Source organism: Cavia porcellus, unplaced genomic scaffold (genome assembly GCF_034190915.1).
Source record: "Cavia porcellus strain 051 isolate PalLab524CR breed Dunkin Hartley unplaced genomic scaffold, mCavPor4.1 scaffold_13, whole genome shotgun sequence".
Lineage (NCBI taxonomy): Eukaryota > Metazoa > Chordata > Mammalia > Rodentia > Caviidae > Cavia > Cavia porcellus.
Window position 1 is genome coordinate 52,301,523 of NW_026947496.1, and position 24,113 is coordinate 52,325,635.

At 40.8% G+C, this 24,113-nt stretch overlaps 1 protein-coding gene across 4 annotated transcripts in view; it reads right to left on the reverse strand.

The window, feature by feature from the left end:
• The window catches only part of Frmd4b (FERM domain containing 4B), a 334,677-nt gene that overhangs the window by 145,698 nt on the left and 164,866 nt on the right, over positions 1–24,113 (reverse strand). The window contains exon 1 of one of the 4 annotated variants that reach the window (XM_013156387.3): positions 11,398–12,120. The exons of the other annotated variants lie outside the window; for them this stretch is intronic. Coding sequence (XP_013011841.2) covers positions 11,398–11,421 — 24 coding nt within the window. The 5' untranslated portion in view covers positions 11,422–12,120. Of the gene's footprint in view, positions 1–11,397; positions 12,121–24,113 lie in introns of those variants that run through there. 4 annotated transcript variants of the gene reach the window in all.

Sequence of the window (24,113 nt, forward strand, 5' to 3'; positions counted from 1 at the left end):
TTTGTTTAAACAAAAAAGTGGTTTCTATGACAAAGATGAAAGGTGGGAAAAGAAAAGATGGACTTGGAGAATCAGACGAGCTCTGTTATTCCCAGACTTCCATGAATATTTTGGCAGATAATTAGAAATATTTGTCAAACTCTCAGTTTTGTTCCATAGCTGTGTCTTTTTTGTGTTTCAGCCAATCTGAGTTCTGCTCAGAGACTAAGGAAATTTGCACATGTCTCTCCCTCTGCAGCATGATAGGGTTATGAATTAAAACTGCATCGGGGCAACCAATAGTATTCATTCCCATAACTGGACAATATTCTATGAGCTATGATCAAAATACACAGTAAATGTTTGAATTGAAAAATCTGTTGCAGTAAGACATATTGCCATTAAACCCTCTCAGAATATCCCCCCTTTCTTCGAACACTTTATCCCACCATTCTTGCCACTGTCTGAAGCAGCTCTGGAAGTCCTCACCTGTGTGTGTTTTTATGGGGTGTGATGTAAAACACAGTGCTTGGTGCTGAGTGCCACCTGATGGACAGGCAGGCTCATAAACACTCTGGTGTGTCCCCGTCCACCTTGCTCACTGGAGCTGGCCCCACGTATCTTCTGCTATTCTCCAAAGCCAAAATGACAATGAAAAGTAAGCATTTTGAATTGAATCAGGAGGTGGAATAACAAGGACAGGGCAACTAAAGACACTCAGGAAAGAGGTCTCCTGGAACTGTTTCAGAAAGTAGTGAGGATAATGGGCTAAGTGTGTTCAAAGGGACATAGACTATCCTAAAGCAAAGTAATGGCGATATGTCTTCTGACACAATGCATCTTTAAGAATTAAAGATTGACCAATGTCACCTTCTATTTTTATCATTTCTGGCTGCCAATTATAAAATATCCAATTTTCACTAAATTGTAAACATGTTTCACTACGTTGACTTCATTCATATTTTGTTCTATTTGCTTTCAGTAAATGGGTATTTTTTTTTTGAGTATCTAACCTACTTCGTGCCGGGCTCTTCAGGAGGAGAGACTGACTGCACGTGTACAGCAGGTGAGTGTCCCATAGCTAAATCTCATGCCATAGATGTAGTGGCCAAATTCTATTAGTGTTTTATTTATGGATCATGAGATATATCTTTTTAAGTAACTTTCCACTTTCCCAAGACAGGGCAGATATAAGGCTGAAAAAAAGCAAATCTTCTGTGTCCATGTCCAAGACATTTCTCAGATAATGGAAATGTTCTACAATGTGCTAGATGTTGTGTACAGTTGACACTAAAAATACTGGAAATATAATCAGATGTGTCAGTCTCCAGGAGAGGCTGCCGAGAAATAACAGTCTAGCTTCACATCCTCTCTGATAGCAGCTATGTGACCTGGGGCAATGTCTTAGTCACTTTTCTTTTTTGTAGGAGAAAATGCCCAACACTTACAACTCAGAGGAGGAGAGGTTTATTTGGATTCTGGCTTTTAGAGGATTCAGTCCATAGCTGGCTGGCTTGACGGCAGGAATAGCATGTTAGAGAGGCAGGGCGGTGGCAGGACAGCCAGGAAGCAGGGAAGAGCCAGCTAGGGAGGGAGATGTGTCTCTCCAGGGCATCCCTCCAGCGAGGGCACCAGCACCTGAGGTGATGATTACAGCACTGCCAGGATCCAATCATCTTCCCCATCACTGAATGCAAGAGACTTTTGGGGATCACTAAATCCAAACCACAGCAAGCTTTAAATTGACCTTTCTGAGTCTCAGTTTCCTTATTTATAAAATGGGAGGGTGCTATCAACTGTCATTTTAGCACAGAACTCCTCACTTCAAACTGTGGGTGTTTCCTGCTCTGTCCTCTTTATTCCCAGTTGAGATAAAGCACAGGAGTATTTTCTCCTAAGGGAGTGGGATTGGGAGAAATCATTTGAAAACTGTTTGGAAGAAATGTTGCTCCTTTGCCTTGCCTGTTAGATGACTCACAGTGTGAGCACAGACATTGGTAAACTACGACTCATTCTCCAGCCGGCAACCTTCAGAAAACAAACCCAAGGAGCCCTGGGCTCCAATCTCAGCTCTGTGACTTTATCAGCTATGGAATTAGCATCTGTTCACATTCACAAGTATTTATCAAGCTCTTTCTGTGTGCTGGACTTTATAACACACTCTGAGGATTCAACAGTGACATACCAGTCAAATCATTCTCCTCCTACAGACTCACTAGTGCTAGGGAAGGAGACCAAAAACCAGCAGGTGTTTAAATCAACCAATATGAGGACGATTTCAGGTCATGCAGACATCCCACATCTTCACATACCAGGAATGTGAAGGCCCTGACAGGGCTTCTCTAAGAGGGAACACAGATGACGCGATGGGAGAGTTGGTACTTTAGACAGAGGTCAGAGGGCTACTTGAGGAGGTAATATTTAATCTCTGACGACAGTGAAGAATGAGTCTTGGGAAGAGCTGAAAAAAGAACACTTCAGACTAAGGGCCCAAGAAGTGCAAAGGCACTGAGGCAGGAATGTGCCTGCTTTATGATGTTGTAGACTTTCCCCCTCATTATTGTACCCTTAGGCAACTTTCTAGACTCCCCAACCCCATACTCTGGCCTCCCTTGAAACTGTAGTAGCACCAACTTTATCTTTTGGGTAGAATTAAGTTTTGAAGGGCCATAGACTATTGTAATGTCTCAAGATTTTTTTCTTTGCCCTTCTAGAACCAGTTCTCATTGCTCTTGGGGCACAGTGGCCCATTGAGAATGCACAGTTGAAGAATAAATGGCAGTAAATGAGGCTGGAGCCTGGTCACTGAGAGTGAGGACAGAAGACAAGGTCAGAAGGCCGAAGAGGCACCAGTGACCGCAAAAGGTGGGGCCTAGATGGCAACAGCAACACCTAGAGGCCATTGGAAAGTCAGAGTGGCATCCTGCAGCCTGTGGTTGCATAGCTTTCAGGTGGCTCTAGAGGCTTGCTGGAGTCTAAGGCCGCTACTGGAACAGTCACTGCAGCGCAAACCCACTGGAAGCTCTGAGGGTCTGTTGAGAAGCTCTAGGGACCCTCACAAGGGTGGCTGGTTACCTTAAGAAAGAGATTGGACATAGTTGGGCAAAAAACAAAAAGAATGAGAAGCCACGGGAGGCATCTGTTCTGCTCCTCTCTTGTGAAGTGGGGACACAATATATGAACATACTAAAAACCAGGGGAATATGCAGTTTTAACTGGATGAACTGCATGATAGGTCAATGAAATCTCCATAAAGCCGTTTAAAGAAATGCACAATCTCAAATGCCAAAAAATAGTGAAAACTTTATAAGGCTATATAGGAATTAAACAGGTGAACAGATGTAAGAACTCAGCACAATCTGGGCACAATAAACATTAAGATAATTCTGCTTTGCCTCTTCATTCTGTCTTCCAAATTTCTCTGGCCTAATATGCAAAGACTCATTCTCTCACTTCATGTTTTGACCGCACTATCTGTGCCCACGTGATCAGTTCAGATATGGGCTGGTGAGCTGGTAAAAGACCTTCATAAGCTGGTAAATCTGTGACTTGGGTTAGCCCGGGTGAAGGTCCTTAATGTTCTTTCTATTCTGTTTCCTTGCCTCTTTCATCCCTGTCCCAGTGAAATTCAACTGTTGGCCTAGGAAATGGAACTTAATGTAAAATCCAAGTTTTCTGGTCAGTTCCATGATTAACTCAGAATTGCTATTAGGCAGGTAAAATGTGCCAGGTAACAAGGAACGGTGTGTAGGGCTCAGCATGGGTTGTGGCATCCAGCAAGCCTACATGCAAGGCCTGGCTAGCACGAGCTGGTGGGACCTTGGACAAGTCATTTAATCCCTTTAAATCTGTCTTCATCTGATTAACATGGATAGTGACAGCTCACAGGGCTGGGGCTATAAGTGGAGACTACGTGGAGGGCATCCAGCCCAGAGCCTGCCATTTGGCTTTAGCTGTGACTATTAATTCCCAACCTGCAGAACCTGTAAAGAAAATACAGTTCTGCAGGCTTCCAGAAAAGGTGTCCCACACTTTGGCTCAGGAGACATGGATGAAACAGATAAAACTTGCCAGGCCACTTCAATACTGTATGAGTGTGATCGGAAAATACAGTTTAAATTTAAATGAATGTATTATAGTAAAACACACATTACCAGTGCTCCCCCTTTCTTTGAACACACTTCTCCCATTGTTTTGGCCACTCTCTTAAGCAGTTCTGGAAGCTTTCTTTTACGGGCATCTTTAGTTGTGTTGGCTACCTCAAGGCACTGACTTGATTAAAAATGGTTATTGTTCATGGTCACTTTGGCTTTGGTAAAGAGCCAGAAGTCACATGGTGTCAGATCCAGTGAATAAGTGGATGAGAAACACTACAAAGTTTTCACAAATCTGTCTTTCCATTGGATGGCACTCGCCAGCAGCACTCATCATAATTTCTATCACACCTTTAAAGCCATTTACCAAACAGGACTTCCAAAACTATTTCAGAAACGAGGAGTAAGGACGGGATAAGTGTGTCCAAAGTGAGAGGGAGTGCAATGAAGGCACACGTTGGAAAGGCAGCTTTTATTGTAATATATTTTTAAAACTTTAAACATTCACCCTGTATTTCTATCATACCTCAGGCACAATATCAAACCGATCTGAACTAACAGCTGGCTCTGGAGAGCGCCACTCCCACATCTCCACACACCTGGAACTTGAAGGCCCTGGAAGGGGCTTCTCTACAAGCGAGCACAGTCAGGGCCAGAGCTGACCTAACTCAGAGAGCAACAGTCACCCTTTAAGTCTATCAAGCCCTTCTGGGTTGGCCCTCCCCGCCTCTCGCTGTGTTCTGCTCATTTTCCTCATTCCCTGGGCTCCGGGCACGTGGGTCCTCTTCTCAGGTCTCCTCTGTCCTAGTTGCTTCTCTCCTCAAAACATCAGTGCTGGGGAAGGTGTTGGCTAGCCCAACGGGTGCCCACACACCTACATGAAAAGCCATTTCCCCTCAAATGCCAGTGTTCGTGGCTGAATCGGGGTCCAACCACCTGGAGCTCAAGCCCAGGCTTAGAGGTTTTATTAATGACACGAGGCAAAAGCTTCATCTCTTTGCTTCCTTGACTTCCTGATCTGCACAATGGTAATATCACTGGTGTCAGGCCACCGAGTTTAACTGAGCAGAGGCCCAGAGTGCAGGGAGAGCTTTGAGCTCCATAACTCTCATTATGAGGGCTAGTTGTTGTTTTGGCTTTTTATACTTTTCTTTTGCAGCACTACTCATAATTATAATTAAATAACAATATATAGTTATTTAATATCTGCCTTTAGGGATATATCTGTCTTCCCAATCACTATACACCTAGTTTGTAGCCTGCAGTTTGCAAAAGACACTACTTAAGTAGCATCTGTTAAGTGAAAAAAATGCAGTTGCCTGTTTATTTTACAAAATTTGGGAAAGCAAAGCTGGGTGTGCAGAGGCACATATTTATAATCCTAGCACTTGGGGAGCTGAAGCATAAGGATAATGAATTGGAGGCTAGCCTTGACTACATAAACACTAAATGCAACAAATAAACAAATAAACCAATGCCAAATTTGGAAAGTAACATTGTACTTTTTCCATAAGAAATATTTAATAGTGTGTGTTGATGACTAATTTACTTTAAAAAGAAGGAAAACAGTAACACAAAGCAAGAGAACGGGTGTGGCAGACCTGAGTTCTTATGGAGGTGTATTTGCACCTTGAGGGGGACACTTGGGCCATACACAGTTACTCAGAACAATCTTCCGTTCTTCCAACTGAAGTACCAAGGCTACCCTGAAATCTCTGCAGATTTACACACAAATCCCCTAAAGCAAGATGGCTGGTCTAATGGTGAATACAGCAATTACTTTTAGGTCCCACTAGAGTGACCTTAGTCTCAGCTCAGTACCAGATCAAGAACCCAGAGGGAACCTGCTAACCTTTGTACCTGGTTGTTGCTAAAGGTATGGTTCCTACTCCCAGAGCAGTGGTATAAATAACTGCAGAAAGGAGGCATCAGGGCTTGCTCTTAGACTCTCACTAAACACCTTTGAGAGAACCCAGGTAAATGCCAGGTCACCCCACTCCTAACAGCTCAACAGGGTAAATGCTACCATTCCAGAAAAATCCATTTCTGAGACATTGCTCTGGTTTGAACTGGCCCCCACCTAACTCCAGGTGTTCCCAGTGTGACAGAAGTAAGAGGGGCCTCTAAGAGATGATTAGGCTTTGGTGGCTCTCCTCCTTAATGGGATCAAGGCCCTTAGAGGAGGCTTCCAGCAGCACTGCGCTCCCATGACTTTCTGCCTCCTCCCCTGCAAGGATGCACCAAGAAGGGCCTTGGCAGATCAAATGTTGGCACCTTGACCTTGGGATCCCTAGACTCCAAAATTGTAAGAAGTAAATTCCTGTGTTCAGCGACACAAAAACGACTAAGTCAGGCATCACACACAGAGACCCAGTGTCTTACCATTCTCTGAAGCACACACACACAGTTAACTGAAGACTTAGTCCCTAGGCTGAGATGGCTCACAGATCTACTAATGAGGTCAGAAGAGCGTGCAGTACTTAGAATGGTGTTGAGAACTTTCCATTAACTTGTATTGCATTCATGTCCTAGAAATGACTGAAACACAAGACCTTAAAATATTAGCATCTGACTACAATCCAAGACCAAAGTCCACAAAAGGCAAACTTCATGAATTTCTGGCCAGTGAATCCAGACACAAGTCCACTGGGTCAAGTGGTCTCATGTACCCAGATGACAGCAGGCTGACTGATGGGTGTCCCACAAGGTTAAGATGCTGAGAGCCAAATGTGGAGCCAAAGGAATAACTGGTTCCTATTTATGTGATCACGAACACTGCAGACCCTGAAATAAATCACCCACTCATTACGCACTCTTCTGGTGGTACTACACATTTTCATGGCACTGCTGCCTAATTTGCTGCATTGGGGATAGATGTATAATCATATTATTAAGTAACGGTAACTGCTGCTCATTAGGCATATCTTCAGTGCCAGATACTAGCTCTCACCCCCTCAATGCTATAAAGCGTTTTAACTGTTCCCATAAGAAGCTCAGGGGTCTCTGACAAAGCAGGAGTTAGAACTCCAAATACTCCAGCTAACACTGCACCGCTCGCATGTCCTTTGTCTCTTCCTGTGGATACAGCCTGTCAGTTCCTCCTGGGCTCCTGACTCACCCGTGAATCACTCTTCATCCTAGTTGACATTATTGATTCCTAATCAGACAGACTGGATTCTTCAGTCTTCTGACCTCAGAATAATATTAATTAAACTCTACTACTTATAGCCATTTCATGCCAATACTTTTTACACTTCCTAAGTGTGCGGCAAAGGAATTAGAAGTAAGGCTTGTAAGAGGTGCACAGAATCACTGAGTGGTTGCTATCGCACCCCTGCACGGAAGGGCGCCTTCCAGGGCAGAAGCTGAGTCTCCCTCACTTTTGAAAGGCCAAGCCTAACACATTGCTGCTGCCCAACACACCTGCGAGTTGTTTGTTGTTTATTTAAAGAGACAATGTCTACCTGTGTTTCCTAGGATGGCTCCAGATGTCTGGGCTCAAGTGATCCTCTTGCCTTAACCTCTTACATATCTGCACTACAGCGGTACATGATTGTGCTCAGCCTTACAATGACTTTTTTTGTAAGTTTGGAATCTAAAAAATAGTATCTAATTTCGATTGTGGAGTTGTATCCATTACCCACAAGATCCTAATCTCTTACTAAGGAGTATCTCAATGTCTGATCCCAGTTTACCACTGGATTAATTTCTCTGTTCCCAACTTCACTTTATTTGGTTTACTCCTACCCATACACTGCCATTGTGTCTACAGACTGTGGGATCACTAGCACCCATCCTCCTGAGTATCTGTCTCTCTGTCTCTCTCTGTCTCTCTCTCTCTATATATATATATATATGTACATATAGATATATATGCACATGTAAACATATATGACATCTGTCCGTGTAATCTGGCAAGGTTAGGTGAACAGTATATTGCACCAGCAACAGCAGCCTGAGAAAAATAAAATTATTACAGATTCTGTGTTTATTTAATGCTTTTTTTCTTTAAAATAAGTCCCTGTAGATGAGGCTGGAAAAAATATGTATGTGTTATATATATTTCTGTGGAGACAAGAAAGAGGAGAGGAGAGAAGGGAAGGGAGCAGGGGAGAGAGACGGGGTAAGCAGCGAGGCAGACGTGGCGCAGTTTATCAGAGTGAAAAGAAGTACCTGCAAACAACACGGAGTCAAAGAGAATATCTCTTTTTCTTCATACAGAATATTTCTAAGCTGCAAAGGAGCCTCAGTATTAGGCTAGTTTTGAGTTATCTAGCTCAAGGATTCTAAACACTGAATCAGAAAAATTAGCTCCCCTGGCCACAGAGCCCATCCATATAGGGCAGAAGAACAGCATGAATTGGTTTGGTCTGTCTCTGTCTCTGTTTGTCTGTCTGTCTCTCTCTCCCTCCTTCTCTCCTCCTCTGCTACTCTTTGAGGCAATGCCAGATTGCTCTGTGGGACAAAGATATGGAAGGCTGGCATCTGGGCTACTCCGACTCTTACGGGAAAACATGAATCTAAAATATCTCTCTTGGTTTGTTTCTATTGTCAAGATTTGGTGACATCTGGCAAAGGCCTCATGCTGCCTCACAACATGGCAGAAAAGCAGAAGGGTAAGTGGGTGCAAACAGAAGGAAGAGAACAGGAAGGGTGGCTTTGAGGTATAACAACTCCATCTGGAGGTAGTCGATCTCCATGAGAGTAGCATTAATCCTTTTTAACCTAATCAGCTCACAAGGACCTGACCTCCCGACACTCTTGTGCTAGGAATTAAGCTTCCAAAAAATGAACTAGGTGGGGGGATCCCCTCAAACCACAGCAACGTCTAGTAGAAAAGATGGTGCAAAGAAAGTACAGTGTTGAAAGACCAAATACAAACTCTGCTGACTTGTTCATTTTCACTTAGCTGGAAAGAAGAAAACCAGAAGCGAAAATAAATATGAGAATCGAAGTATAACATAACGTTCAGCCTCATTTACAGGGATTTATTTTAAAGAAAAAAAAGCATTAAGTAAACATGGAATCTGTGTAATGTTTTGCTTTTCTCAGGTTGCTGTTCCTACCATAGTGTGCACCTAACCTTGCCAAATTACACTGACATATGTCACGTATAGTTTACCTGTACTCAGTTTTATCTTTCCAGTTTAGAGAAGTATTTCCCCTTAAAAACTCCCAACATTAAGCAAAAATAAAGCTCCATGAAATCCTATTGAAGAAAAGTCTTGAACTCTAATTTTGATCCCCGAGACACACCGATGTTGAGAACTTACTAACATTTTCAGGCTCCCACGAGACGCTCAAAGCAAAGAGAAAGGGTTTTAGCACTTCAGTTTCCATCCAGTACTACAATTTGCAGTGTTTTCTGCCAGCAGTTGGAAACCACCTCTAAGAGGAAGCATCTTATTTGGAATGCAGGTCCCACATTTCTGTTCCAAGATGCACATACCCATCATAAGAAATTCTTGCTGCACAAACCTCAGAGATATTAGAAATTAGGCAGAGCAACCAGATGACATCAAAATAGCACTGTACGGACAGCTACACAGCACTGGGACTCAGGAGAACCAGACTGTAGGCTGTACTGTGTCCCTAAAGGGTATGAAGTCTTAGGAAAATTCCACTACTTCACTGGATTTTATTCTCTTCAGTGACACAGTGAGGAAACTGGATAAATTGACTTACAAGTTTTCTTCTTGCTTACCTATCCTAAGGCCTACATGTATTTAACAACTCTAATCCACCCAGGGTATTTTTTCATTTCTACTCCTCTCCATCCCTGTGGTTATGGGGCACTTTCTCTGTGGGTGGGACAGGGCACCTGTCTGCAGGACCTCCATTCCAGCGGTGACACCTTCCCGATATTAATGGACCTATAGTCCAAATAGGGAACTAAGTACACAGCACAGTGGCATACACAGAATATGCTCTGCAGTGCAACTTTGTGTGTCAGAGAATGGTTTAGACTCCGTAGTTTCTCATTCCTAAGAGGGAGGCATAACAAGATTGTCTTACTTCTAAGGGGGTCTACATTGTTTCAAGTGAGTTCTTGGGTCACTAGAATGTTACTCTGAGAAAACAGGTCACAACACTGAATTTTGGATAGTATACTATTCTTTTCCACTCCTCAGATATTAGACATCTTTAGATAGGACTGATTTAGAGACAACCAATTTATTTTTAAGGCTGTACTATTGTGTTATATTATGGCAAGGAGTCATTATCCTAGTCCCTAATGTGATATATTTACTGCCTTGATGTTTCCCTGCACTATCCCATTCTACCTACTTCCTCTACAGATTTCCTTCTATCCCCAAGAGTTTTGCAACCCACTGAATGAGATAATTTCCTTTGTTTTCCAAAGTCTACACAGATTTCCCTCCCCTCCCCCACTGCTAACATCCACCTATCAGTAAAGAAAAATGGACCCGAGGCGTTGGACTTAATGAGTTTGCCATAACCACATTACAAGGGAAGAAAGAACAAAATGCTTCCCTTTAATAAGGATGTAGGACTTCCTCTGGCAAATCATAAAAGTTTTATTAATTAATTGATAGCTATTCCCAAAAATGGCATTTCCGAGGTCTCTACCTTGAGCTGCTACTTTCTGATCTTACAGTCTTCACAAAACAGTCAACTCGGGAACATGATTCAGTCTTCCTGCTTCTTTCTCAAGGCAAAACAGGGACATACATCAAAGGGTCCTTTCAGAGGAGCCACTAATGAGTTCTAGGACAGCAGGGTCTGTGCTGCCAAGCGAGCGCTCACAAAAATGGATGAGCCTCCTCCATCTTGCGGACGAGATGATTAACAATTACAGATCCAAAAGCATTTTTGTGCTCTGTGTGGATAGCTTTCCACATGGGTAAAGGAGCTCGAGTCTTTAACATACAAACAATAATAAAGAAAGAAAAGCAAAAGGGTGGGGGGGGGTGGAGTTACCCACTTCAGTAACAGTTCACAAAGTTTTAAAGTAAAACCACAAAGCACCCTCTGCAGACACTGCAAGGAGCTAAGACAGCATGAACAACAACGCCAGGCAAACTCTCCGAAATGGGGCGTCCAGGTCTGCCTGCACGGGGTACCCATCTGAGCTTCCTCACATCTGTTTTGGAAAGAACAGTTTTTTGAAATAAGTGAAACTAAACATTTCTTGTAATTCTCTTCTCTGAAAGTTGGTTTTGGAAATACTGTATTTAGGTGAGTCCATCTTCCTCATAACTATACACTCTACCCAAGATTTTGCTAAGAAATATCAGCAAATCCTCAAGAAGCCCCACTACACTGTCTGAAGCTGGAAGATGATAAGAAAAATTATTCTTACCTCTGAACCATGCTCGCAGCTCATTTAAAGGGACTGGAGAGAACGCGTGGGACAAAGGACACATGTATTACGCACCGTGGGGTGTGTGTGTTCTCCAACTACGGGCTGCTGCAAGTGGGACCTAAAACCCCCGACGCCTTCCGCTGCCATATAATCTCAAGGAAATGACCTTAGCGTTTGTTGCTTTGATTAGAAACAAAAGCCTTTCAACACAAGTCAGGAGGGGAAAAAACCAACTGCAAAAGTCTGCTGTTTCCTTTGGCCACCTAAAGTTTCTCTTCGTTTTAAATTTAAAACACACGATGAAATGTTACTCGTTTCCCAACTTCAGTGTTAATGTGTGATGGAAGCTGGGTGATTACTCAGAGGTACCGGTTTAAACCTAAATTCCAGCTCATCGTTGTGTGCAGACTCTGGGCAAGGGGATTTATGGGTGGAAATGAAAATACTATGTAACCGAACTAAGTTCCCTGCAAGCATTTCATGTCAATAGCTTTACCACTCAGAATTCCACGAGATCACCTTGTCATGTCAGTTGGCATCAGAGATGTCAGCCTTGAACCAGAAATCTTGAGGGAATGACTGCAGACTTAGAAAGGATTTATTTTTTTTTATCTGAATTTCACAATTGTCATTTACTGTTGAAATTACTCAGTGAATAGAAAACAATCAAAATACTTTATACTTTAAGATGAAGCAAGAGAAAATATATAGAATCCAGGAAAATAATACATTCACTTTTTTCCTTTATAGAATCGTTAAGTAAAAGCTCATGAAATGGTATATCATGCTTCTCCGACCTGAAAAATGGAGCTTCTGAAATTTTATGTGAGGAGGTGTTAAGGGAAAGTGACTGTTTCTCTGAACCAGTTCTCTCCTCTGCGAAATGAAGACAAAAATCCCCACCTCATAAGGAAATTGGGGGAATTAAATGAGATGATGGATGCAAAAAACAAAGAATTTTTAAGGCATATAAAGAGCAAGTGTGCTAACTCAAGTGTCTCCTCCTGTTCTTGTAAGCCACGAATGCCATCAGAGTACCAATCCTAATGACATCCCCAAGGCCCATTTTCCAAATACCATCATCATGTAAGTATGGAGATCATGTTCCCAACATGTGAATTCTAGGGGGTAAATGTTTAAACTCTAGAAAAATTCCATCAAAAATGAAATGATGGGGGCTGGAGATTTAGCTCAGCGGCTTAAGCGCCTGCCTTGTAAGCAGGCGGTCGTGAGTTCAATCCCCGGTACTGATAAAAAAAAATGAAATGATGTCCTGGAGTAGGTCCAAATGAAAGATAAGCATATGGGAAACTATGACCATAAAATACAAAGTGTGACCCAGTTGGATGACCACCTTGTTGGTGGGCTTGGACAGGTGTCCTAGTGATTTTCTGCTATATTTTACTTTCCCTGGAAGTGACATAAGAGAAATATGCACACCAATTTAGGGAAAAATATGTGGGTATAGGGTCTCAATTTTTAAAGGAATAGAAGATCTTAGGGAGTTTTTATGAGAAGCTTTGCATTTGTCACAAAATGATTGCTTCCACCCCAGAACACTGCCAAAGGACTGCCAGACACACCATAAAATCCCAATACAGTGTCGCACAGCATTTTCCCAAGACTAACAGCCAATACAGCACCAAACCATCTGTCATAAACGAAGAGTGAAGTGTTAGATTGGCTTATCTCCTCCTAAATGTAGTAGGGTCCCTCTAAAGAAACGACCGTTCCCTTCATAGCGCCTCAACTCCTCCAGCTCTGCTGCTAGAGCTAGTCTGGTTCAGTTCAAATATTCCCTAGGTGCCAAGCGCACAAGAGGACCTGCAGGGCAGTCAGAGATGAAAACACCACATTCCAACCAGCAACCAGTTTTCTGCCCGGGCCTGCTGTCTCCGAGGAATCCAGTGATGGATGTATCTGTTACCTCAGCTGCAACTGTGCTCTGAGGAACACCACAGACCCCTCTCACTCACGCTGGTTTCTGCTGCTCATCTGTCATCCGTCTGTACCTGGTGTTCTCCTTAGATTTACATTCATTCCAGCAAAGACTTCTTTGGGTATCTATTAGGTGTTAAGCAACAGGGAACTTGTGATCCCAAAGGACGCTGTGCTCAGAAGGGCCTCATGCTTGGTCTGGTGTTCTGCTCTTAGATTTTTTTTTATTTTAAAGATAGTAAAATATAACAAAACAAGACAGGACAAAGCCAATCAAGACAATGCAGTGATGTCTTCTGCTCTTACTACATTATTTTTAATCTGCCCCCCTCCCCACCAACGGTGTAGAGGGATACTAGACTGAACCCAGGGCCTTCACACTGAGTTACACCTGAAGTCCTTTATAAAGCTTTTTCTTTATTTTGAGATAGTCTTGTTAATTGTTCAGGCTGTACTTGAACTTGTGATCCTCCTGCTTTAGCCTCTAAGAGTGCTGGGATTATAGGAATGTGCTACCATGCCTGGCTATAATTTATACTAATTTTTGAACAGGGGCTCCACCTCCTCATTTTGCATCAGGCACTGTAGATTATGTGGCTAGTTCTCCTTGGCACTGGGTCAGGTGGCAGGGACACAGGAGTATGCAGGAGAGGAGGCTAGGGATAGAAGTAAGCAGTATGCATGCTGATTTCACATAAGGGCAAGAGCTAGGAAACAAACAGAGCCAGAGGCCAAGATAAAGAAGGTTCAGGGTGCTGGGTGGTGCGGGTGACATGGTAGGCTATGACTGGAGGTGACAGAAGAGCTAGCAACAGAGGCAGCTGGGGCCAAACACAGGATCGTTCTGTTCCCCTCAAAGCTACAGTACACGGCACCTGGAAAGCTCTCAACTACTATTTTGAATGAATAGAACTTCTGTTTAAAAAGAAAAATCACCAAATACAGAAAAACAACTCATAATTTACTAGGAGCTGGGACTGATCGATAAGGAACACTCCAAGTTTACTTAAGGTCTCTTAGAGATGGCATGTTTTAGCAGTTGGAGGGGTACACCCTGTCCAGGAAAAACAGCCACATGGAAAAGTCCGTTACTCACACTCCCTTCCAGGCAGAAAAAGAGGGAAGTTCCTTGCTTCGGGTGGATTCTCTTGCTTTCTTAACCACAAAGGGAAAAACAGAAGTGAAAAGCATTTGGGAGAGAGGCGGGCATGGCGGGCTTTCCTTTTTGTCTGTCTTTCAGGGGAGGCCATGACTTCTGATTTAGCTTTACCATAGGTATGTGCAGTTTTCAGGTGATGGAAAGGAATTTAGGAAAATCCAAGCACTTCTATATATGTGAAACATAAATATAAAAGCCACTTAATTTCAATTTAGAAATCTATTTATTTTAAAGAGGCGAAAACAAAATACAAGAAAAACAAGAAACAAAAGGGATAAATAAATAACAATAATAAAAAAAACCCAAAACAATAACAACACAGACTTTCAAAACAAAGTGGTAGGAACTTAACAAAGGTTGTTATTCTGTATAGTTATCTTCAAGAGTTATTCCGATTACCAGATATAGACATGTAAAATTGATCTAATCCTGAGTGTTGACTGTTTTGTTCCAAGAATTAATTAGTAGTACAATCATATTAGTTATCTTAAGTGTATATACAAATTTATATCTTTTTTCTTTTCCTTTTCTTCTTTCTCTTTTTCCCTATCCAAGTTAGTTTTCCCCTTTGAGCAGTTTCTTACCCTTTCACAATATTTATTTAAGATTTTGTATCTTATTTATTCTTTCAGTTTCTTGCACTAGAGAGACACCACAGTATTTACACATGTGAGTTGATTTATTTCACTTATGAGTACAGTCTGATGTTGCATCCATTTACTTATAAAAGCCTCAATGTGATCTCTCTTTATAGCTGAGTAGTACTCCATTGTATAAAAATAGCTGTTTTTAAAAATCCATTCCTCAATTAATGGGTATTTGTGTTGTTTCCAAGATTTGGCTGTTACAAATTGTTCTGCTATAAACATAGGTACACATATAACACTCTGGTATGATGTTTTCAATTCTTATGGAAATATGCCCAGAAGCAGGATAGCTGGGTCAAGTGGGACCTCCAATCCCAGCTTTTTGCAGAATCTCTGCACTCGTTTCCACAATGGTTCCACCAGTCTACACTCCTACCAGCAGGGTAGAAGTGTTCCTTTTTCCCCACAGCCTCTCCAGCATTTGTTATTGATGGTTTTCTTGATCCTGGCCATTCTTTCTAGAGTGAGAAGGAATCCAATGTTGTTTTAATTTGCATTTCTCTAATGATCAGTGATACTAAACATTTTTCACATATTTATTTGCCACTTGTATTTCAACTGAGAAGTGTGTGTTCCTCTCATATTCCCATTTTTGGATTGAGTCTTTGAATTTTGGGCACCTGACTTTTTAAATTCTCTACACGTTCTAGATAGAAGTCCTTTGTCTGAGGGACAGTTGACTGAGATTTTTTTCCCAATTCATAGATTTTCTTTTCACTTAGTTGGAGATTTCTTTTGACATGTAAACACTTTTTTTAATAAGACAAGATCCCAGTTATTCATTCTGAAAGTATTTTCTGTGCATTTGATTTTTGTTCATGAACTCTTTGCCTACCCCTATGTCTTCAAGGTTTCTACTTATCTTGTCTTCCAGCAGATTTAGTGTTTCTGTTCTAATATTTAGATCTTTGATCCATTTTGACTTTAGTTTAGTGCATGGTGATGGGCATGGGTCTAGTTTAGTTTTTGACATATGGAAAGCCAGTTTTTCCAGAACCACTTATTAAAGATGCTCTCTTTCTTCCAGTGAACATGTTTGGTCCCTTTGTCAAAGATAAGGTGGCTGAATGTGTTTGTAGCTGTAGTTGTATCTTCTAATCTATTCTACTGATCTTCAGTCTGTTTTATCATGCTGATTTTATCACAATAGCTTTGTAGTATAACTTCAACTGAGGGATTGTGATGGCTCCTGCCTTGCCTTTGTTGCCCAAAATTGCCTTCGCTATTCTAGGTCTCTTCTGGTTTCAGATGAATTTTAGGAATGATTTCTCTAGACCTGTGAGATACGTAACTATATTTTGATTGGAATTGCATTAAATTTTGGGAGAATGGGCATTTTCACAATGTTTGTTCTTCCATGAACAAGGAATGTCTTTCCATTTTCTGAAATCTTTTTACAGAGTACTGTAATTTTCACTGTATAGATCTGTTACTTCCTTTGTTAGACTGATTCCTAAATATAGAAATATATTTTTATACATGAGAAATTGAACTCAGTACCAAAAGTACTCCACTGAAGACAGAATAGAACTTGAGTCCTGAATCCACATTTTTGAGTACAGCCTTCTCAGGTGGCTACTGTGGAGAATGTGAAACTCGGCCAGTGTTAATATTTGGACATTCTGATAGATTCCTTCCTATCTTTCTGCAGACTCTGGAGTGGTTTTTTCCCATTTTCCTTCTCTTTTTCCCTTTGCATTTTCCTTAGTTAATGTTTCTTTTGTTGCTGAAACAAAACACCCAATGCCCAAAGTTAAGGGAGGAAAGATTTATTTAGCTGAGTTGGTAGAAATTTCACTTCATAATCAGCTGGCTCCAGGGTGGCTTGGCAGAGGAGAACAGTGCATGGCAGGCAGAATGTAGCAAAGCAACGATGGACCTCAATAGCATCTTTCAGTCCCTTTTATGCTGTATACAACTGCTGGGACTAGAGTGGTGCCAAGACAATTAATGGGCTGATTTAGTAATCACACACCCTTAATCCCAGCATCACACACTGTAATCCAGCCACCTCTCAAAAATCCCCACCTATGACAACATGAGCTTTAGGGGGACATCTACACCCAAGCCATAGCAGCATTCCATTAAAAACAAAACTTTTATGTCTTAAAATTTTAATCACACAGAAAAAATAGCAGAGGTTTAACAACCAGCCATGTATTCACCCTGTTTCAAAGTTGTGTTTATGCAGCTAATCCCGTCTCATCTATTTTACAGCTTTCTGTCCTAAGACAAAAATTTTCACCTTTGTATTTTATCTACTATCTGTCTTGTGTCTATCCATTCATTTATCGACTATCCATTTTTATGGCACTGGGATTGAACCCAGGGCCTTTACACTGCAGTGTATCCTTAGCCCTTTTCTTTTTTCCTCTTTCTTTTCAAATTTTAAAACAGGGTATCCCTAAGTTGCTAAGTTGTCTGAGTGGGGCTCAAACTTGCAGTTCTCCATTTTCAGGCTCCCAGAATGCTGGGACAGCAGGCTCACCACCATACCCAGCTAAGTGCTCTTCTAAAACATAACCCCAAATAGCTAAGAGGGGGAAAATAATAATAATTTCTTAATATCCTCAGATATTAAGAGTTCAGATCTCCAATTATCTGATAAATGTCTTTCTTTCAAATGTGTTGAGACCAAGATCAAAAAAAAAAAAAAAAAAAAGAAAGAAAAAAAAGTTCACATATTGCAATTGGTTTGTATTTCTCTTAGGTTTCTGCTAATACATAAGCTCCCATCCATCCATCCATCCATCCATCCATCTCTTTTTTCTTCTTTTTCTTTCATTGCAAAATATTTTCTGAAGAAATCAAGATATTTATCCTGTAAATTCTGTAATAATCCCCCCCCATTGCATTCCCACAGTGCTATTTAACATGTTTCTCTGGCTGTTGCAGTTCCTATAGGCTTCATCAGATTATGGTTGAATCACGTTTTATCAAAACTGTCTTACTTGTGTCCTGTGTGTTCTTTCATGCCATGTCTTTTTTTGTGATGGCAGCAGCTACTGATGCTCAGCAGTGGATCGCTGAATCAGTCAGGGGTTAGTTACAACATGGTGACTTTCTAATGCTATCATCCAATATTTATTAGCTTGACTGCTTCTATTGAGAGAGTTCCCTCACTAACCAACTGGTGACCCAGTAGCATAATTCATTCAAGAAAAGCATAAACGTTGCTGCATTCTTTGCCTTTATTTACCAGTTTTCAAAATTGTGAGTTGGCGCTTCTAGTGCCAAATGGTTTTTAAGTTATTATGAACACTTACAAATGTAAGTGTTTTATGTTTCTTTGATTCATTGAAGGTATTGTCATTGCTGATGGACAATAGCAATGCTTCCTTTCTGCAGTGGGAATCTTTGCAAGCCAAACAAGACCCTGGCAGTTGTGACAGCATCCTTAGTACCAAGTATGAAAAGCAGCTCATCCAGCTGGGGGCATAGTTCAGCTGTGCAGTGCCTGCCTGGCAAACATGAGGAACTGAGTTCAGTTCCCGGTACCCTCTCAAAGATGCACATCGCGTACACTCACCACTACTCAAGACCAATGCAGCATCTGCTATTGCTTTTGTTTCACTGAGAAAAAACAAGTTATAATACACATAACAAAACATACAATCTCCATGCTATCCATACCTACCAAGATAAAGAATATTTCTAGAAAGTTACTTCTACCAATATTTTCTGGTCTCCCTAAAAGTAACCATTATTCAGATATCTACCACCACGATTAATTTTTCCTGTTGTAGAACTTCATATAAATTGAATTATGTGGTGTATATTCTTTTATGCATGGTTTCATTCGCAGAGTAAAATGTTTCTGATATTCAGTCATAGTGTGGCATTAGGAGCAGGTGATTCATTTTGTATTGCTGGGTGGTAATCCATTACATGGATTCACTCCACTTCCTCTCTGGTTAGTGGAAATCTGAGTTATCTCTGCATTGAGAGTCAGATGAACAAATATGTTATGAACATGTTTTACAAGGTTTATGTGAATGAACCTGAGTGTGTCCTTGAAGATATATATTTTCATTTCTCCTGAATAATTGTGCCAGAGTAGAATGCAGATCATAGTGTAGATAAATGTTTAATATTTTATGAAACTACCAAAAAGTTCCCCCAAAGGATGTACCACTTTACCCTTCCAGCAACAACCTGTGAGACATCTGGTTATCCCACATCTTCTCCAAAAGTTGGCACCATAGCTTGTCCTAATTTTAGTCATTTTTATAACCAAAGGGAAACACCTAAGTATAAGTGACTTGGTCATTAATATAGGTTTGGATGATAATTATAGATTAATAATAGTCAGCATTGATATAGTAATGTATACCAGCAATTGATACGATTCTTTACAAGTATAAACCTCCGAAGAGGGAGACAATTATCATTGTTTCCATGTTACAGACAAGAAAATTGACACACAAAGAGTTAACACAACTTCCACAAAGCAACTGGAAGCAGCAGATGCGGGTGTGAAGCTATGTAGTTTGCCTCCAGGTCCCCGCTATTGAGTTTCGCACACTGTTCATTAGAATCTTTTCCTGTCTCCAACGTTTTACTAAGAGGCCGGCAAATATTCCCAGTCCATATAACTATCATGTCTTTAAAACAGTATTGTAAGAATGTGAAGGGCATAGATGTTTTTAGTTTCTTCTACTTCTATCGATCTCCCTTGAACTTAAATGTTTTCCATCATCACCACGTCTCTAGCTTTTCTTCCATTCTTTCCTCATGAGATTCGTAGTCACCTATTTTTGCTGTTGTTGGACAATTTTCCTATAAGTACTGATCTTCCTGACCACTGAGATGTTGCATAAGAATGCTTTATTAACGGGAAATCATTTTAATAGTACAAGCCTATTATCTCAATACCTAGAGGCAGAGCATTTCTAATGTTAGTGAGGGCTACAGATTAGCAGTACACTCAGGATCCCCCATGTCTGACACATTTCTGTCAAGCTTACATTCTCTCCCAACCATCACAGCCTCATTGCAAAAAATGCACTACTTTTTTTCCTATGTTCTTTTTTTTTGCTTCATGAGTGAAACTGTTTGAATTCATAAGGGTGAACATCATATTACCTCCCTAACATAAAAAACTAAAGGTGTGCGTTAGATAAAAAATGTACAACACATATTGTGAAAGAATTTAAAAAGAGAAGGTGGCAACCATTGTTAATTTCCTATTATCTACATTCTTGTAAACAGTGGTAAGCTTTTTTAAGAACCTGCCTCCTCCTAGGCTAGAGATAAGTCACGTATTTACCTCAGTTCGTCACTGGCAAAAGAATAAGGTCACCATGACTAGCTCCAAGCGCAGCTTCACCCAATGTGTAGGGCAGCAGGAAACAGATGTCCTGGGTTATTGGTGCTTTAAGCCCTGAAGGCAACCAGAACACCTGCAGGGGTCACCTCTAGCACTGAGCAGCCTCATCCACTTATCCTGGTGCTGACAAATATCCCAGTCTGTGCATTCTAAGATATGAAGAAGAGTAGAAAATCCTTAGCTTACAGACCAGCCAGGATTTGCCCAAGAACTGTGAGCCATACTTATTGCTGAACCAAGCTGGGCTTCCACAGTGGGAGTTGAAGAGACGGCTGTTGGAAGCCAGCTTGGAAAAAAGTACAAAACAAGAGGATCTGGTAGGGGATAAACACAGCGGCATCGTGTGACACAACTGTCTTGTAGGTGTCCACCCACTGTAGCTGCTGGCCTTATGATTCTTCCTTCCAATGGCTTCTTCATGCTAGCCTCTGAGGCCAGCAGTTTGCAAGCAGGAGGCTGGAGAGGCTGTACCAGGCGGCAGAGATGATGAGTGGGCACCCAAGTCTGCTTAGCTACCATTTGCCTGGTCCTGCCTTCAGGCAGACTGAACCTTAACCAAGACTGATGTACTGGGCAGCCCACCTTGCCAAAAGCCCAGGAAGCTGAGGGACTTCCTATATGTAATTTCAATTTATCTCTGAGTTATTCTGCCTTTGATCAAAATATGTATGCAAACAATCCACCCTCAACCCATGAGTACTAACTGGAAAAACCTTGGGCATACAAGTCCAGAAACTTGCTCACCTTTCCAGGAATAAGTTCTGGTAGCTCCCTAAATGAGACCAATAACAATTCCACAGGTAGCTACACTGTGAAATATAGCAGCACAACTCAACAGCTAACTCTTAGAAATGGCCTAGAAGTCCACTGACAGATGAATGGATAAAGAAAATCTGGTATAGACAGTGGAGGACTACTCAGCCCTAAAGAAGGGTAATTTGAGTCACTTATAGGAAAATGGTTGTATTTTGACACCATAATTTATTCCATAAATGGTATAAATCAGACATAGAAAGTTAAAAGAGTCATAGTCTTTATTAATGAAAAATCCAAAGTAGAAATAATTTAAAGAGCAAAATAAAAGATATAGGATAGGAAACACAAAGGAGGATTTTACATAACTGGGGACGGGATCTATGGATGGAGAGAAGGGAGGAGAAAGGGAAGATTAGGGTGTGATACACAAATGTACCAACACTCCCCCCATGATGTATTCATTATATATTGCAAACATGTACCAATAATGAAATCTTGAGACAATTCTAGCCTGGCTAAAAAATTATGTTTAAAGCAATAGATATGGATTTAGAAGGTCAAATAATTTCAAAGGCCTCAGGCATCTAAGATGAAAAACAGAAAGCATAAGACACATTTTGGGGGGAGGGCTGGTGCTTTCTCCCAGGCAGGAAGGAAGGAAGGAAAGGAGGAAAGAAGGAAGAAAAGAAGAAAGAAAGGCAGGGTCTTTTCTGTTTATCCAAGTGAAGGTTAGAGCATCTACAGGACAGATGTAACAAAACTGCTGAAATCCACTAAATACTACATAGAGAAACTGCAGTATGACATGAAACAGTGTAACAACCGAAAGAAGAAATAACTATTCTCAGGGAAGATTTAGTGCAGGGCAGCGGGTTATGCATCACTGTGACACTTGGATCCTAACCAGCACTCTACATAAACTTATTTAACTATACAAGGAAATTCCATATCACTCTGACATGACAAACATTTTCTAAGAGACTAAAATTCGCTCTCAAGTCTGGCTCTGAAAACATATATAAACCAATTCATACCATGATAAAGTACAGAATATGCTTCCCCTGATGTTATCAGGCAAGAACAATTCCAATGCTCCAAGCATGATGGCACTTAAGAAAGTTATGGAAATTGGACAGCTTTCCTAATAAATGAAGTAAAATGGAAACAGATATGAAGCATACAGTTTTGGCTAGTGCAGTGGGATAAATCAAGTTCTTGGCTACTCCAATAAAAAAGGATTCTGGTTCACTCAATGTCAGTATAAATTGGTAGTCTTTTTGGAAAGCCAAAACCCTTCCAAATTCCAGCAATAGCACTTGAAGGTATTTATCTTATAGACATTCTCCCACACATGTTTTATGCATAAGGATGTTTATTGCAGTAATGTCTTGGTAAAAACTGGAAACATCTAGCTATCCAATAACAGCCCACTGACAAGATTAATTATGGTGCATCCATATTAGTGAGCATACAAGTCATAATGAGATAGATCAGTAAGTAAGCTTTATCAATAAGTAAACAAACACTTTCAGGAAATAATGTATAGGATGATCTTACCACTGTAAAAGTTTGTATTATAATAATGTAATATGTAGGTCACTGTTTAGAAAATATTTAGTTAATATATATTACTGCTAACAGCTATTGAAAGCTTTTTCTAAGTCATGCCTATCTATAACAATTAAATGCAGAGACACATGTCATTTTAATGACAACTCTATCATTCTCAAAGGAGTGTATATATTACCTTTGTTCAACTGCAATCACATCAATAATAATTACACACTAGGTAACAGTTGGAGTCACTACTTCACACTGGTGATACAAGCACACACGAGGGGAAATAGACAGATCTCTGCTCCAGTGGTTTGCACAATGCTCTAGATCAAATGTTCTGAGTGGGAAAGTTTACAAAATTACAAAAAATACAGAGAGTTTTGCTATAAAAAATTTAAACTTCAAATTATGAAAGTAAAAGGAAAAATCTCTTCCTGCACTCCCCAGGAGCAGTATTATTGGTTTGGTGTTTCCATTCCTAATTCCATTCACTCATCTACATGTATGCATATTTCTTGCATTTATCTGGATCTACTTATCTATGTCAACATATACATGCACATACACACAGATGTACGTGCACACATGCCTCCAATATATTGTCCTGTACTTCACTTTGCCTTCATCAAAAATGAATTACAGACAATTTTCTGGGTCAGGGCATATAACTACTTTATTCTTGCTAGTGATATCACAGAGTTCCACGATACAGAGAAATTATCATTTAATTCACCACATTAATTCTCATTGGTTTGCTACTTCACATAATGGTACAATGAAAATAGTTCCTGAAATGGAATAACTGGCTGAAGGGGCCACATGGCTTACATTTTGCTTGCATATAACCATACACTGTCCAACAAAAAGGTTGTAAGAATTTACCAGATAAACTTTTAAAATTAAAAATTTTTTGCTTCAAAATATCTCCTCTCATTTTTTTTTTCTGTTTTAAGATAGGATTTCACTATGGTTATTGTTGTCTTCTTTTCTTCCTCCTCCTCCTCCTCTTTCTCTTCCTCCTCTTCCACTTCTGGTAGGTTTTTAGGTAGGGTCTTGCTATACAGTTCAGGCTGGCCCTGAACTCATTACATGGCCCAGGCTGGCCTCAAACTCAAGGTGATCCCCGCCACAGCCTCGCAAATACTCAGATGGTAGACATGCACCACCATGCCTGGCCTTTCATTGTCATTATATGACAGAAGAAGAGAGAATCCCATGTTTAGAATGGTTTTCCTTTTGTCTGTGCCCATGATGGTGCTGGGGCCTTTGTCCTTACTGAAGTCTTGTCAAGTTCAAGGCATCTCTTTTGCTCATGTGTGTTCCCTCA